Source organism: Ciona robusta, chromosome 9 (assembly GCF_009617815.1).
Source record: "Ciona robusta chromosome 9, ASM961781v2".
NCBI classification, from domain to species: domain Eukaryota; kingdom Metazoa; phylum Chordata; class Ascidiacea; order Phlebobranchia; family Cionidae; genus Ciona; species Ciona robusta.
The window spans coordinates 7,944,613-7,959,078 of NC_143243.1; the positions used below are offsets into that span (position 1 = coordinate 7,944,613).

The 14,466-nt window shown below is 37.5% G+C and overlaps 3 protein-coding genes across 26 annotated transcripts in view; 2 read left to right on the forward strand and 1 right to left on the reverse strand.

The window, feature by feature from the left end:
- Nucleotides 1-34: 34 nt before the first annotated feature.
- LOC149731922 (A-kinase anchor protein 17A-like) lies at nucleotides 35-4,403 on the forward strand. Its single transcript, XM_089885467.1, has 10 exons — nucleotides 35-175; nucleotides 461-573; nucleotides 803-902; nucleotides 1,176-1,328; nucleotides 1,721-1,828; nucleotides 2,117-2,287; nucleotides 2,604-2,752; nucleotides 2,811-3,018; nucleotides 3,273-3,395; nucleotides 3,641-4,403. The coding sequence occupies exons 1-10, from the start codon at nucleotides 59-61 to the stop codon at nucleotides 3,803-3,805; spliced, it is 1,407 nt and encodes a 468-aa protein (XP_089741593.1). The 5' UTR covers nucleotides 35-58; the 3' UTR covers nucleotides 3,806-4,403.
- Nucleotides 3,966-8,457, reverse strand: LOC149731923 (mannose-1-phosphate guanylyltransferase regulatory subunit alpha-A-like). The gene is made up of 9 exons (XM_089885472.1): nucleotides 8,266-8,457; nucleotides 7,419-7,516; nucleotides 6,962-7,065; nucleotides 6,603-6,786; nucleotides 6,053-6,255; nucleotides 5,513-5,786; nucleotides 5,135-5,227; nucleotides 4,614-4,785; nucleotides 3,966-4,177 (listed from the first exon to the last, which is right to left on the reverse strand). The coding sequence occupies exons 1-9, from the start codon at nucleotides 8,306-8,308 to the stop codon at nucleotides 4,077-4,079; spliced, it is 1,272 nt and encodes a 423-aa protein (XP_089741598.1). The 5' UTR covers nucleotides 8,309-8,457; the 3' UTR covers nucleotides 3,966-4,076.
- The window catches only part of LOC149731924 (titin-like), a 163,307-nt gene continuing 156,241 nt past the window's right edge, over nucleotides 7,401-14,466 (forward strand). For all 24 annotated transcript variants that reach the window (XM_089885393.1, XM_089885399.1, XM_089885394.1 and 21 more), the window contains exons 1-12: nucleotides 7,401-7,539; nucleotides 8,698-8,878; nucleotides 9,198-9,361; nucleotides 10,434-10,496; nucleotides 11,099-11,213; nucleotides 11,334-11,415; nucleotides 11,640-11,753; nucleotides 12,193-12,393; nucleotides 12,849-13,036; nucleotides 13,288-13,371; nucleotides 13,706-13,966; nucleotides 14,056-14,180. In XM_089885393.1, the coding sequence (XP_089741519.1) occupies nucleotides 9,229-9,361; nucleotides 10,434-10,496; nucleotides 11,099-11,213; nucleotides 11,334-11,415; nucleotides 11,640-11,753; nucleotides 12,193-12,393; nucleotides 12,849-13,036; nucleotides 13,288-13,371; nucleotides 13,706-13,966; nucleotides 14,056-14,180 (1,366 nt within the window). In that variant the 5' untranslated portion in view covers nucleotides 7,401-7,539; nucleotides 8,698-8,878; nucleotides 9,198-9,228. The remainder of the gene's footprint in view (nucleotides 7,540-8,697; nucleotides 8,879-9,197; nucleotides 9,362-10,433; nucleotides 10,497-11,098; nucleotides 11,214-11,333; nucleotides 11,416-11,639; nucleotides 11,754-12,192; nucleotides 12,394-12,848; nucleotides 13,037-13,287; nucleotides 13,372-13,705; nucleotides 13,967-14,055; nucleotides 14,181-14,466) is intronic.

Here is a 14,466-nt window from a genome sequence, read left to right on the forward strand (position 1 = left end):
TAGGTTGTGTGTTAGTTTTGCACATTGTATTCATAAATAGGGCAGAGTTTAGTTAGAAATGAACACCTCACTCATCAGTGATCTGTCTGATGCTACCCCCATTTGCCAAGCATTAAAACTTTACCTGAAACCAATCGCAAAACTCAACATATGCGTTGCTCTACCCAAATTGAAGGTAGGTGCAAAGTTTTTTAAGTAATATTCATAGCTTAACACAGTTTTTAAATTAGTGCAATTGGTTTGAGTATTTACGGCATAGGCCCAAGCCGCCGACCATAATTAAATTATATGATATTGTTTTGGATTGTAAAGTCTAGTTAGCTAGCTGGGCTAGTTCAAATTCCTTTTCTCATCAATAAAACTCGAAACATAAATATGCTGTACACCAAATGACTGGCTAACAAAAAGCATTTTTAAGCCAATGTTAAACAGTAGAAAAACTTTAATTATTTTGTTTTAGGCTCCCGGCCAAACTATATCAAACTGGGAAGTTATGGAAAAGATAAAGTTCATGTGTTCACCACACCAGTTCACTTTACTAAGGGTAACAAAAAGTACGCTGGATTTTGTCAGGTAAGCTTTATTATTGTGTAAACATTTTATTTATAACATATTTTTTAAGAAACTGTTTTTATTATAAATAGCCTGTATAAATGGTTATATAATATATCTATTTTTATTGGTATTTGAAATTGTTGGTAAAACATTGAATGAATGAAATTTATTTTGTCTTTTACCCTTGAATTATTGTAAAATAGTATAGTTATAGTTTATTACCAAATTTAGCTTTTGTTCTGTTTAGGTTTGAGGGAGAGACTGAAAACAAAAACCTTCTTTCCAACTTTATAACGTTACTTGATGGAAAACACATCAAATTGTCAGGTTTTCCTGTGCTTTTAAAGGTTGGTGCATTAATCTGTCAATTTTTCTGAACATTTTTGGCTACAAACCATTTTTTTATAAATTTTATCTTCTTACACTTTAGTTTTCTATCATATACTGCAAGTGTTGCTTTGTCTGTTTTGTTTAAAACATATATACATGTTATATATATATTTATATGATGGTATGTATGTTTTTTATTGCATATTTAAACTCTTAAAAATAAGTTTCATATTAAATATTAACTTGCAACATAACATGCACATTTGTCAGTTCAATCCTGTCCTTACCAGATATCTTGTGGTGAAAGCAAACACAGCTTTCCCACCAGGCATGACTGGGATTCATTTTTCCGAGATTCCAAAGACTTTGACGAAACGCAACCTGGTGAACGACCGGATACCGTCCATCTCACAAACATCCCTTGCAAGTTTTTCACCGATAAAGTAAGTTGGAACACAATTCAAGCAAGTTATGACACAGCAGTGGTTAGCACGACCTTCTTTACCCAATAATTTCAAGGCTCGTCACTGCTACCATTGCGGGCGTTTGTAAAATTGCTCCAACCCAGTGGTCACTAATGGGTTGTCCAAATAGTCAGTCATACATAAAAGTCACCATTATATATACATACGTGGTAACTCGCCAGCAGGCATGAGGTGTATGAAACAAAACACCTGTGTTATAACAACTGTACTTGCCCCGCCATGTTATAAATAATAACTTACATTCAACCAAGTGAAGCAATGCAACAGTAAATGCATTGCTTACATGACTAATTACAAGTTCATTTCTGCAGCCATGCAATTTTAAGATGGTAAAAAAATACTTTTTCCAGAAAACCCAGGCTGTGAGTGAAGAGTTGATCAAGATAACATTTCTATCTTTTGGTGAGATTCGTAACATAGATGTACCAATGCTTGACCCTTATAGATCAGATACACTGGTGAGAACATGTTTCGTTTAACTTGTGTTTTTTTAGATCGTCAGTGTTTTTTAACAAAATCTTGCGTGACATTGTTACAATACAGTCATATTTATAGTTTCAAAACATAGGACACCAATCAAAGGTTAAAGAAATGCAGTTACACTCATAGTTGCCAAACATAGAGAACCTCATTGATTAATGTAGTGAATGCTTTTTAATTTGGCTCTGCCTGTTTATGATTATGATACCTCTGTTTTTTAAAAATCTATTTATAAAATCTAAAATATTAACACATTATTTATGCAGGCAGCAGGCGTGAGCAACTTCCAGACATTCTCGTACGGTTCCCGACTCAACTTTGAAATGTACGTTCAGTTCAAGGAGTACATCGGCTTCGCAAAGTGCATGAACGCGCTCAAAGGAATGAAACTTGTGGCAAAAGAGAGTGATGGAAAAGCTGTGGCTGCAACTATAAAGGTGGAGTAATGAGTGTTTGATTTTTCATGTTGTGATTTTTTACTTTTATAATGTTCGTTAGTTGTAAATTGTTTGTTTTCAAATAATGCTGCACGTTTTAAAGTAACATTGCTTAAAAAATTTATTTTGGATTTTGTCTTGAATTTGAAATTTACAATTAATTATGATTGTTTATGGTTGGGTCACTTATTATTTTTACTGTAAATAAGAGATATAGATTTATCAACACCCAGTTTGGAAAGGCTCAGTCCAATATCTTATATTATGTCTGTTGTAATTTAAAACTAACTCATTTTTTTAAACCTTACACTTACAGGTCACTTTTGATTGCACGAAGCACCTATCCGCCCAATCCATCGCACACAGGTTGCAAGAGAAACGGAAAATTGAGAAACTACAACGCGAGAGAGAAGAAGAAAAAAGGAAGGAGAGAGAACTCATACAGAAAAAGGCAGATGAGGAGAAGTAATGAAATATTTCTTATTTGTTTGATGCAATTTATAAAATTTTATTTCTTTTTAAGACAAAGAGAGTTAGATTTGCTTAAAGAGCAAGAGGAGAGGAGAAGAAAACGAGAGGAAAAGAGAAGGAGGAAAAAGAAAGAGAAAAAGGAGCAGGAGGAAGCTGCGAGGTTGGCTCTCAGGATCGCGATGGAAGAGAGGAAACTTCTTCTCGCCCAACGGAAGTTGGAATCAATTAGATTGCTCAGTGAATTACTGGATCGTGTAAAGGTATAACTGTTGGTGTGACGTGTTTTAGGTTTTGTACAAGGATCTTGGGATAAAATGCAGTTTCATTTATAGTTGTCAAACATAGGGAATCGTATTAATCGCATGAATGAGTGTAACTTTATTCTCGCATTAGTGGGCAACGACAGTCGGTATAACACGGGTGTTCTGTTTCATACACCTCGTGCCCGCTTGAGTTACCACTTATGTTACTTTGTGGGTGATTATTTTATTTTTTTTAACATAGTTGAAAAGAGGCAGATGCACAGCAAGCAGAGGTGGAAAAGTTGGAGAGAGAAATCGCTCGAAAAGCTGAAGAGGAGAGGAGGAAAAAGATGGAAGAAGAGAGAAAGAGGATGGAGAAGGAGGAGAAAAAACGAGTAAGTGGAATTTATTAATACCTTATTTAACCAAGTTTGTAATTGAAGCAAAATGTAAAATAATATGTGGTAACTGGTAGGCGGGTACAAGATGCATAAAACATGTTCCTTTGACTTTTGTTGCCCCGTCACCTAAAGATAAATAAGTTACATTCATTCATTCAATAAATTTGTACAAATGCACAATGTTTAATTTATATATTTAAAATTTGTTTTTTTTTAACTCCCTTTGTTTTTTATCTCAGGAGAAACTTCGTCGGAAAGAACTCGAGATGAAATCACGGTTGTTGAAACGTAAACTAGAAGAAGATTACAAGAAAGGAGAGAAAAGAAGGAAAAACGCAATCAGGAAGCTGAATCATGGAAAATCTCTCTCTTCTGCTGTTGTGGTTACTTCCCCGCCGAGCTGAGAAAAACACTGGAGAAATTCTTCTGATGCCGCTGCTGGTATGTGCGCACAGTCGTGTGGCACTGACACCGTTTTTAGTTGTGGGCAACACTTTTTAAACACTGTGAATGGACAATCAAAAAACCACTATCAGACAATGTAAAATAAATGCATTGCGGAAATTTCGATCACCGTTTTTATTTGACGCGCCTTTTGGAATAAGTTACGAGAATTGTATACGCTGTACTGAGAAAAAGTTGTAGTTTGAAATTTTGTTCAAAACCTTAAAAAAATCAGAGCAAAATTTGGTTTTTGAATCCGCGATTTATATTCTTGTTCGGCATCACTATTGAGTTGCGGACCACTACTTCTGAGGGTACTGTGACGTCACGACCTAGATAAAATAAAAATTTCGTTAGTTAGGACATAAAAATATCCCATGTTGTAAATCTTGTTTATTCTTTTATCGCGTTATCATTTTAAAGTTGGACTTTTTAAGCGGTTACTAAATTTTGGAAAAAAATATTAGTTATGTGCTAAAAACACGTCAACTGAATAACTAAAGCAGAAATGCAGCGTTAGTCGCTTTTCGTTAATAAAAATACGTTTTTATTTGTAAATCTGTATCACAATGAAAGATGTTTAAGGACAAATATCGAGCACAAATTAAATTGTAAAATTATTTACAGAATCGTGTAGCTGCATGCAACCTTACAAACTAAAATAGCGTTGTTAATTGTTTAAAACACGATCAGGAAATATGGGAAATTTTGTGCTGATGTTATTTCATCTTGCCCCCACAGTAATATATCTGATAAAATCGAACTTACCGAGAATAGTAATGGAGGGTCGTAGTCGTCCTTGTTCATCAAACAAATAAAAGTTATCAGTCGTTGCGTGGTTAACATTAGGGTCGATCTCGGTGGGTGTTCCTTCTACTCGGCTCCACTCCCCAACCACGCAGTTCCAGCCTATGATGCTGTTCAATATGCAGCAGTGGTCCTATGATTAAACGACGAGTTAAAATTTAATCTACAGTTCTGCTTTAGAAAAAGTGTATTTTAATTCATTTCCTGTGTTAGGCCGGACCGAGCATAATAAGATCTATAGCGTATATAGTTTCGAGGCTTGACGCTGCTACCTTGGTGGCTTGGTGGGCGTATGGGACCTTGGGCAAGATTCTTCAAACAAAGCGTTAGAAAAAAACAGCAATCATTCACATAATTTATATGGTTTCTATTATGAGGGCACGAGGTGTGTATAAAACTAAACACCCGTGTTATAACCATTGTCGTTGCCTCACCACGCCAGGATAAAACAGTTACATTCAACAACATAAACCTCATAATACCTTCATTATCGCTCCTTCTAATATCATTGAGTTTTTCACACGAACTCCTTTCCCAATGATTGCCCCTGCTCCGATTGTAACATGCGGTCCCAACTGTAACATAAGAATTATAAAAACGTTTTATAAATATCAGTCCAAAAAAGCTATAATTCATGGCACATTGGTTAGCGCGCCTGCCTTTAACCCAAAAGTTACAGGTTCAAGGCTCGTCGCTGCTACTATTGCGGAAGTATTTGTACTAACGCGCAAGTAACCAGTAAGCGGGCACGAGGTGTATGAAACAGAACACCCATGTTATAACGACTGTCGTTGCCCCGCCATGCGAGGATAAATATGTTACATTCACTCATTCATTCTTCTTCATAGAACAACACGTACCACTGCTGTTGGATCAACCTCAGCCGTCGGATGAACTGACACATTGCCCATACAGTTTGATTCGTTGTTTAATCTACCAGGGTGAGTCGTCTTGTACAATTCCAATATCGCTCTATTAGCATGTAATGCTGACCCTGCTGATTTTATGTTAAGCCAAAACGTGTTTGTTTTGAACGCGAATAGTTTTCCCGAGCCTGATAATAAAGGCAATAAATCACTTTCCAAAACTATTCGTCCAAGGCCATTACTTGTGCTGTCTTCGTATTTTTCGTTGCTGAAAAACAAATACGGGTTTATAATATAACTTTAGCATATCAATCCTACTGGTAATAGCCAATTAAAACCACACACTACGCAACTTTGTATTCAATAACATCGCCAGTAATATCAGTGTACTATGGTAATATAAAGTATAGGATGAGGGGAGAAGGGACACTTAGCGCAATTTCCAAATATCCTGCTCGTGTTTTAAACAATTAACAAGGGTGTATATTTATACATTTAAACGCTAAAATTCCGCACACCATGCTTTCAACTTACTCTAAACTCCCGCTTATGCTCGGCCTATGTTTGCGTTGAAACAACATTCCGATCTCTTCGAAAATATCAACGTTCAAAAGGTACAAGCCAGCGTTAACGTCTCGGCTGACGAATGTATCAGGTTTTTCTATGTAGTGAACAACTTCTTTCGTTAAAGGGTTGATACCGGCGCACCCGTAGTGCAACGACTGATCTTGTGGTACCTAGGATATATTAACGCAGTTTAAATAACGGTAACTTTAAATATAGGGCGATAAAGTTCGGTGCCCTGGCAAAGAGGCTAGATCGCCTGCCTGTAGTCCAGACTTAAGGGTTCGAGGCTGAATGCTGCTACCATTGTGGACCTGTGTCCTTGGGCAAGACACTTCCCCTATTTGTCTAAAATCCTAATCACCAACGATAAATAAGTTACATACATGGTAACTCGTAAGCGGGCACGAGGGTATGAGACAGAACACCCGCGCGTGTAATAACGACTGTCGTTGCCCTGTCATGCGAGGATAAGTATCTTAAATTCATTCATTCAACTTTTAATATATGCAGAATATACCTCAACCGTCATCATTAGATAAGGCATGAACTTTTCCTTTGCGTCGATCATTTGCAGGAGAGGAAAGTCACAGAAAACATCGCTGAACATAAGGAAGAAAGCGTCCATGTCTCCGTTCATAATAACATCACGGAAATGGTAGATACAGCCAGCTGTACCGAGCATCGTGTATTCTTGCAGGTAACTAGAATTATATGCTATCGGTTAGTTTAATAAATACATGTAACTTGTACGGAGAAACGGCAACCGTTATTACACGGGTGTTATGTTTCATACACCTCGTGCTCACTTACAAGTTACCACGTATGTAACTTTGTGGGTGATTTATTTTAGCGTTTTTTTTTTCAGTTTGAACTTACCTGATGTTTTTGCCATATTTCTGCCTCTCCCTTCGCACGAAACGTTTAATTGCATCGCTTGGTTGGAAGAAACCAATCAACAAAATCTCAGTGACCTCTGGTATCTGTATGAAACACGTAGAAACGTAACTTTATGTCACGTTTAGTTTGATGTAGAGCCACGATAAGCACTTGTAATAAATCAATAAATCTTGTTTCATCCTTGCATGGCAACGACAGTCATTACATTTTTTCACCTCGGGCCCGCTCACGGATTACGACGTGCGAACTTTCGCACATACGCCCACACTGGTAGCAGCGACGAGCCTTGACCGCATTACCTCTAGGTTAAAGTCAGCCGAGCTATATTCACCATGCTATCATGAGTCGTATGTCAAAATGTTAATTTGTCCACAATTATGAATGCTACACATAAAGTGTCAAATTATTGTTTTTTTAAGATTTCCCAATAACTTACTTTACTACAAGCTTCGATATGGTGGTGTATAAGTGGAAAGCCTGCGATGGGGAAAAGTGGTTTGGGGACATCTAAACTCAGTGGACGGAATCGTGTACCTGTGGGAAGCTTGAGTTATATGGTATGTAACTATTATTAGTAACGGTGTTGAAATGTATAGTAGGGTAAGGTAAAATAGGAGATGCTTTGATTATATTTTCTCGCCCCCTTTTGCGTAAGCAATGAATGACTACAGAATTGTATAACCGTTGTTAATTGTTCAAAACACGTTCAGGAAATATGGGATATTATTTTCCAAAGATATCTTATCTTACTGTACAATATAGCCTACCTATTATAGTAAACGGTATTAAAAAATGTCTGGTTCGTTTAACTATATAGACTCGCCACAAATACTTCGCGCATTTAAACAATGCAGAGTTTGAACCTGTAGGCTGTATATGATATACTGTATAGTTGTGAAGCCCTCGGGCTGTTTTGCAACCTACATACAAAGTTTAAAACTGTTTAAGAGTAAAAGTAAAACAGCTTATATGTGATTTCAGCCATGTTTTCTTACGTTTTTTCCAAAACTTATCGATGTAGTTATAATAATGTTGGGTAAAATGTGGGATATCGTTAGCACCCAAAACTCATATTTCGTGATCATGTTTTGAACAAATAACAACGCTCTTTTAGAGTTGCGGGGCTACGGTTATATAACTCTGCAAATATTCTTCGTTTACTACCAAATGGGACGAGAAAGAAAGTAAAACGCGTCCCTTCTTACCCCACCCTGCTATATTTTAAATTAAACTAGTTGAAATACAGTCAATACCGGTATGTAACTCCACCATCACAAACTCACCCTTTTCTGGTCCACCAACTAAAATAACTGCCTTCACTTTCATAGCTACTGTTCTGTTAATCGACTGCTACTGTTTTGTAAAATGGATAAGAACCTAGAACAACACGGTTGCCAACTTTTACCTTTTTCTTTTTTTTTCGAAGTTTTCAGCGCAACCGGTTAAACGACTTCGAAACCTTTAACTGGCAAACATAGTTCACTGTTTCTTAGAAATATGATACTCTCAAGTGACCTGGTGTTTTACCCTTGTAAGTGTTGAGAATCCAAGACGCCACGTTTGTACAACAGTGCTTTTACATTTATGTCATACATATTGGACGCTATAACTGAAATTTAACTAAATACTATTTACACTGACGAACCGCGCAACTCAAGTCTTGTATTTAATGCTCCAGGGTTGTTATGTAATAACAAAATACGTTTAATCAACAGTTGGAAAAAACGTGGCATTCTCCAAGATTGCACAACAAAATCAAGTTAATTTTGTTAGAAGTTCTGAAATTATTTAAACGTGTGGTGGTAGCAGAGAGCTGGGCGGTTCGCCAATGCGGATTTGGTTACGATTTTCATTCATTCACGCGTCGAAGAAAAGAGTAATTGAAATACTCGAGAGGTAAGGTCGTTGATGTGTTGAGCAATTAGTACAAAGGTTGTACAGAAAGTTTACTTTGCGTTTTATGTTGGAATAATTAAGAATAATGATTTGAGGACTTGGAAATAGATGTGACGCTTTACGTTGTAGCGATAATTATTTTCTATATTTAATGCCTTGAGCATTTGTTACGTTCTTGCGAATGTATGGCTGATGAATTCGTGTTTTTATTATCAGCAGGGGTTTTGTTTTCGTACATGGTTCATTTTGGTGTGTACAAACTGTTACATGTAGATGCAGCATCTACTATGGAAAGTTAAATAGTTTTAAATTTGTTTAGGAATCTGTAAGAACATGATGAATCATTACTAATGGCTGGTGACACGAAATACCGAAGGAAACTCTGGTACACTGTCCAACCGCGTGAAAACGGAAGTACAGACTGGGATTTATTAACGCCTGTCCCTTCAACTGAAAGATCAAATGAACCAGGGAATCAACCAGGTTTCGTATTTTAATGTCTTTAAGATACCATTTAGTAAGTTGGGGTAAGATGGTCCATGTTTTCATTTTTCCCATTTAATGGTAAACAGCGAACATTTAGAGGATAACATACCCGCAGCCTTGCGACTCTAAAAAGCGTTGTTAATTGTCAAAACACAATTAGGAAACGTGGATTTTAGGTGTTAACGTTATCATCTTACCCCACAGTACTATAGAACCTATAGTTCCGCCTTTGGAGCGAAAAATCAATGTTAAATTTAAACTTAAGGATCTAACACGACGAGGTATGCTTCGCCCGCAGAAAGAAAGTTGCTTGGAGTGTTTGACCAATACTTCGCTTCAACGATAAGTGAGCTGCTGAATTACTCGTTCACGTTTAAGTTCAATTGTATATTTCGGTTCTGGTCCGATAGCAATCTTTACAACACTTACCACTCAGTAGGCCATTGTTTTCCGCCGTTCCGTTTCGCAATGAGAGATTATATAACTTTCAAGCATAAACAGTTCCGTTTATCGTTTGCTTTTTTCTGCTCTGTTATATGTCGGCATTCCGAATGTCGAAACGAAATTGTTTTCGCCCCGAAACGCAGGTCCACCGTCCGAGTTAAGGGCCTTGTAATTGCCTCTTGAATTTAGCGCGGGGAAACGCTTCGGTCGTTTCATCAAACGTTGCGCCACAAGCTCGAAACAATGTGGACAGGCTTGTTCAAATTCGCAATAGCGAGTTCGCTAAGGTACAGACACATATATAAGCGCTGTACTAATTTCAATTGGTGACCGCACGAACCCGTGTATAACTTAATAACAAAACACATCCCTATATGACTGGAGCGTAATTGGATATCCTGGATCGATTTGACCTATTCGAAAAAGGTTGTATATTGAGACCGCTCATATAAAGCGCTTATAAAGTGTCATTCGATTTGACAGCGGATTATATATTGGCGGCTCACGAGGTAGTGTTTTGTACAGGCAGCAATACTTTCCTTTATTAAACCGTGTGTGCAATCTGTATCTGGCTTCAAATAAACTGCATAGGCATTGACTTGGATTGACAGTTGTGTTCCAACAGGCCAGCAGATGAAAGCAAGAGACATCTCCGAGATTCTGCACAGACGTGTTGCCTTCTTGGCAGGTATGTTTAGTCTCAGTCTTACGTGATCGATAAGTTGTTTAACATAATGAATTTCTGTCATTAATTTGTTCATGTTTATAAAACCGCGACAGCTAGCACTAAGCGTCGATGCAGCGCATTGATTTTATGTATTGTTAATATTTGTATTACTGAGACGGTGTTTGGATACGAACGTCCGGTAGCGCGGTACAAATAATATCGATTCGGATTTGAAACGAAATCAAAAGTTGTTTGACAAAAGCGTTCTGATCCCTTTTCACCGAGGACAATCACGACTTAATTGACCGCTTGTAGCGCGCCTGGAATGCCAGCGGAGCGGTGTGTAAAGCATGAATAGGAGGCGCACGGCGAAACTGAATTGAATGTAATTGTAACTTGCTTTATCCTCGCGTGGCTGGAAAACGACAGTCGTTATAACACGAATGTTCCGTTTCATACACCTCATGCCTGCTGACCAGTTATTATCACATATGTAACTTTGTGAGTGATTGTTTTTCTGTATATGCTGGCTGACAATTTAGACAATCCATTATAGTGACCACGAGGTTGGCATTCTATCGTTTTCTTCACTCACTTGCTATTGTTTTGTTGCTCTTATAAAGGCGGCAAGGACAGGAGAGGAAACCACGTGATCACCATACCGAACGTCAAGGAGAAGTACCAACACACGGAGCACTCGGTTAGCACCACGTTGCGGTACCTGGCTTCAATTCTCGGGTAATGGTTTCTTGTTATACAAACGTGTTATAACAAGCCCGTTAAGTTATCGATTTGTTTGCTGCCTTCAGCAAACGCAAACATTTCTCCGTGGATTTAATTGTATTGCTTTTTATTTAGAAAACGCGAACGATTTACGATTCTGTTGGATGTGAGGTCTTCGAGTTGGAATTCTGCAAAACCAATTATCCGCATTATACAAGTATGTATGTGTTCTACAATGTATGTAGAATCAACATCATGATTGCAGCTACAGCAGCTTTGCAAACACACGGAAGTCGACAAACTTTGATAAAAAAATCAGCTTGTAAGCGGGCACAATGTGTATGAAACAGAACACCTGTGGTATACCGACTGTCGTTGCCCCGCCATGCAAGGATAAATAAGTTACATTCATTTTAATGCTTATTGTTTTATTTGTTTTAGTATTGCCTTCGAGATCAAGTGGATTTAGTCTGCATTGTGAAACCCGGGGAATTCTGGGAGAAACATCGAACAAATTTCAACTTTAAAAAATACAAAGACAGGCTGGGATTTGAGGTAAAGTCATGGTGTGTTCAACACTCAATTATCAAATAAAAAACTTGTAGATTTTGCTTCAATTTTACAAACCATGCGTTCTTGTATAGGTTGGGGTAAGATGGCGAGATGTTATATGATTTCATTCTTTTTATCGTCCTATTTCGTAATAAGCAAAGCTCGACACTGTGATGCTACCGTTATAGACGCATCTGTCCTTGAACAAGATATTTACTTTAAATTACTCCGACCCAGCGTTCCTTATGGGTTGTCTAATTTGTCAGCCATACACTAAAAAATACAAAAAATTATTATCCAAAAATTTACGTATATGTGGTAACTCGTAAGCAGGTTACTATACGTGTGTAAAAACGCAAAACTTTTGATATAATGACTGCTGTCGCCCCGCCATGCAAAGATAAAACAAGTTACATTCACTTATTCGTGTTTTTACTTGCAGACCACTCTAGTATCTGAAGAAAAGCTTCGTCGTTACGTTGATGTTAATAATCTGCCTCGTGAGTTCGGTGGGAACTTAAGCTACGACCACCATCAATGGATAAGGAACCGAATGAGTTATGAGAAATACGTGGAAGAAGCTTCGGAAAAACTGGATTTCATTCAAACTGTGGGGAGTGTAGCGAAGCAAGACGAAGAGCTGGTAAGTGAATGTAAAATCGAATGAAAATATTTTTGATTAACTTTTGGGTAGATGCACATTTAGTCTCGGTGTATTAAAACTAAGTAATATTTGTTTAACATTTTTACTTATATATAGTAGGTTAGGGGAGATCGGACACCTTTTCACTGTATTTTCTCGTTCAATTAGGTAGTAAGCAAAGAAGATTTAAAAAAAAAGATTACCGTATTCTCACGACTTTAATAGACCGCTGTTAATTTTTAAAAACACTATCAGGATGTTTGGATATAATGAGCTAAAGGTGTCCCGTCTTCCCCCACCCTACTATACTTTAATTGTCTCTTTGATTACGATAGAAAATATTACAGCGACAAAACAATAGTCGTTAAAACAGAATTAGGTTAAAAAATTGACGGAAGGAAAGAAAATTAGTTTAGTGTTAGAAAAACTTAAATTATAAATTTATTTTTTCAAAGTCCTGTTGCGATTCCGACTCAAGTGACGATTACACCGACAGCGGGCATGCGACAGGGCACACCATCACCAGTAGCTCTTCCACCACGCCATCTCGCGGTCGGTTATTGGAAACTGAGCACACGGAGTCGAGGTCAAAATCAAGCAGTAGCGATGAACACTACGTTTATCATCTTAACAATGAGAACAGGTGGGTTACCGTTTTATTTAATAAGTTAAAAACTTAACGCTATGCTATAGTGTTGTATATTTTGAATTTGAACACAAATATAAAGCCGTCCAAGGAAGACATCATTGCGGTAATATGTTCCCCGGTCAAGACACTTAACGGCAAATCCTGATATTGTTTTGCTATATGGCGAACATAACGTCGGCGATAAAACATACATACTATATTAAGTTGTTCTGATTGAAATCACATTTTATGTTAAAATCTCCTAGCCCAGAAAAACAGCAACCTGTGCCCGCCCCCAGAACCACCATCGTGTCGTCACCAGTCGCCCAACCGAGAAGACAACGCAGCAGGTAAGCTATGTCACATGCCGCGTTCATGAACAAAAAGTTAGATATGCGGTATCGCATAAGCGGGCATAAAAATAAATACATTTGTAAACTTACAGTTCAAATACCATTCTAATTTAAAACGTATATTTGGCAACCACGCTTTTATTTGACACTTTAACTCAAGTACTTTTTATTACCTCATTTTTTTGTATCACAACTGTCGTTTTGTTTTTAATTTCCATCTTCGGTGATTCCCCTCTTCTGTGATTAATTAATCTGGCCTTAATAGTGTAATTCCGTTGTAAACTTAATATGGTATGTTCTGTTATGTTTTACACAAGAACATATGCAACAGGAGCGTCCCAGCAAAAGAAAACCAACCGAACGGAAAGCCATCAGTTACAAGACACAGCACCAAAGGGAAAGGTCCGCCACCATACGAACACGTTTATACATTACCAACGTACGGTAATAGTAGGAAAGAATCCACAAAACGAAACAGCGAATGTCGTTACCAGACGGTTAACGGTTCGTCGAGAAACGGTCCGCGACAGTTGCGAAAGAAACGCAACAGAGAATATGAGAATATCTATTCTTCGAATCCGCAAAAATCAAGGTATAAACACTCAGTATTTTCAACACTTTTTAAACAATTTTGATTTTTCTTTATTTTTTTACCAAATTTTTAACGAAAAATGGATATAGATTGATGCCTTCTCGTTCTGTTCCTGACCTTGCCCGCAGAACCTCTCGTAGCGAACCAACGGATGATGCCAAGCGACAATTACGAAATGCTCTTCGTAACTTTCCCAGTCCCACAGTTCAACAAGGTAAGTTACACAATTAAAAGCTACACGCAGTTATGAGGTGAAATAATTGTACGTGATTTGAATAATGGCATCGAGGGATTTGTGCACAAGCGCTTTATAACCACAGAGAATGTTGTGGGTTTCTATAATGAGTGTTAAAAGGTGATGTATATAGTATATACACGTAAATGTTATTCACCTATATCTTATAGTACTGCGGTGTACAGGATTGATATCGTTAGCAAATAATCCCTCGTATTATCAATTAAAACGCTCTTTTAACGTTTTGCGAAAACGGCTATGTAAT

Coding starts and splice junctions, on each gene's coding strand:
- LOC149731923 (XM_089885472.1), bottom strand. CDS start 8,308: ATGAAAGTGAAGGCAGTTATTTTAGTTGGTGGACCAGAAAAGG. Junction 7,066..7,418: donor ATATCGAAGCTTGTAGTAAA/GTAAGTTATTGG, acceptor TGTTTCATACAG/ATACCAGAGGTCACTGAGAT. Junction 6,787..6,961: donor AAATATGGCAAAAACATCAG/GTAAGTTCAAAC, acceptor ATATAATTCTAG/TTACCTGCAAGAATACACGA.
- LOC149731922 (XM_089885467.1), top strand. CDS start 59: ATGAACACCTCACTCATCAGTGATCTGTCTGATGCTACCCCCATTTGC. Junction 574..802: donor AGTACGCTGGATTTTGTCAG/GTAAGCTTTATT, acceptor TGTTCTGTTTAG/GTTTGAGGGAGAGACTGAAA. Junction 903..1,175: donor GTTTTCCTGTGCTTTTAAAG/GTTGGTGCATTA, acceptor TGTCCTTACCAG/ATATCTTGTGGTGAAAGCAA.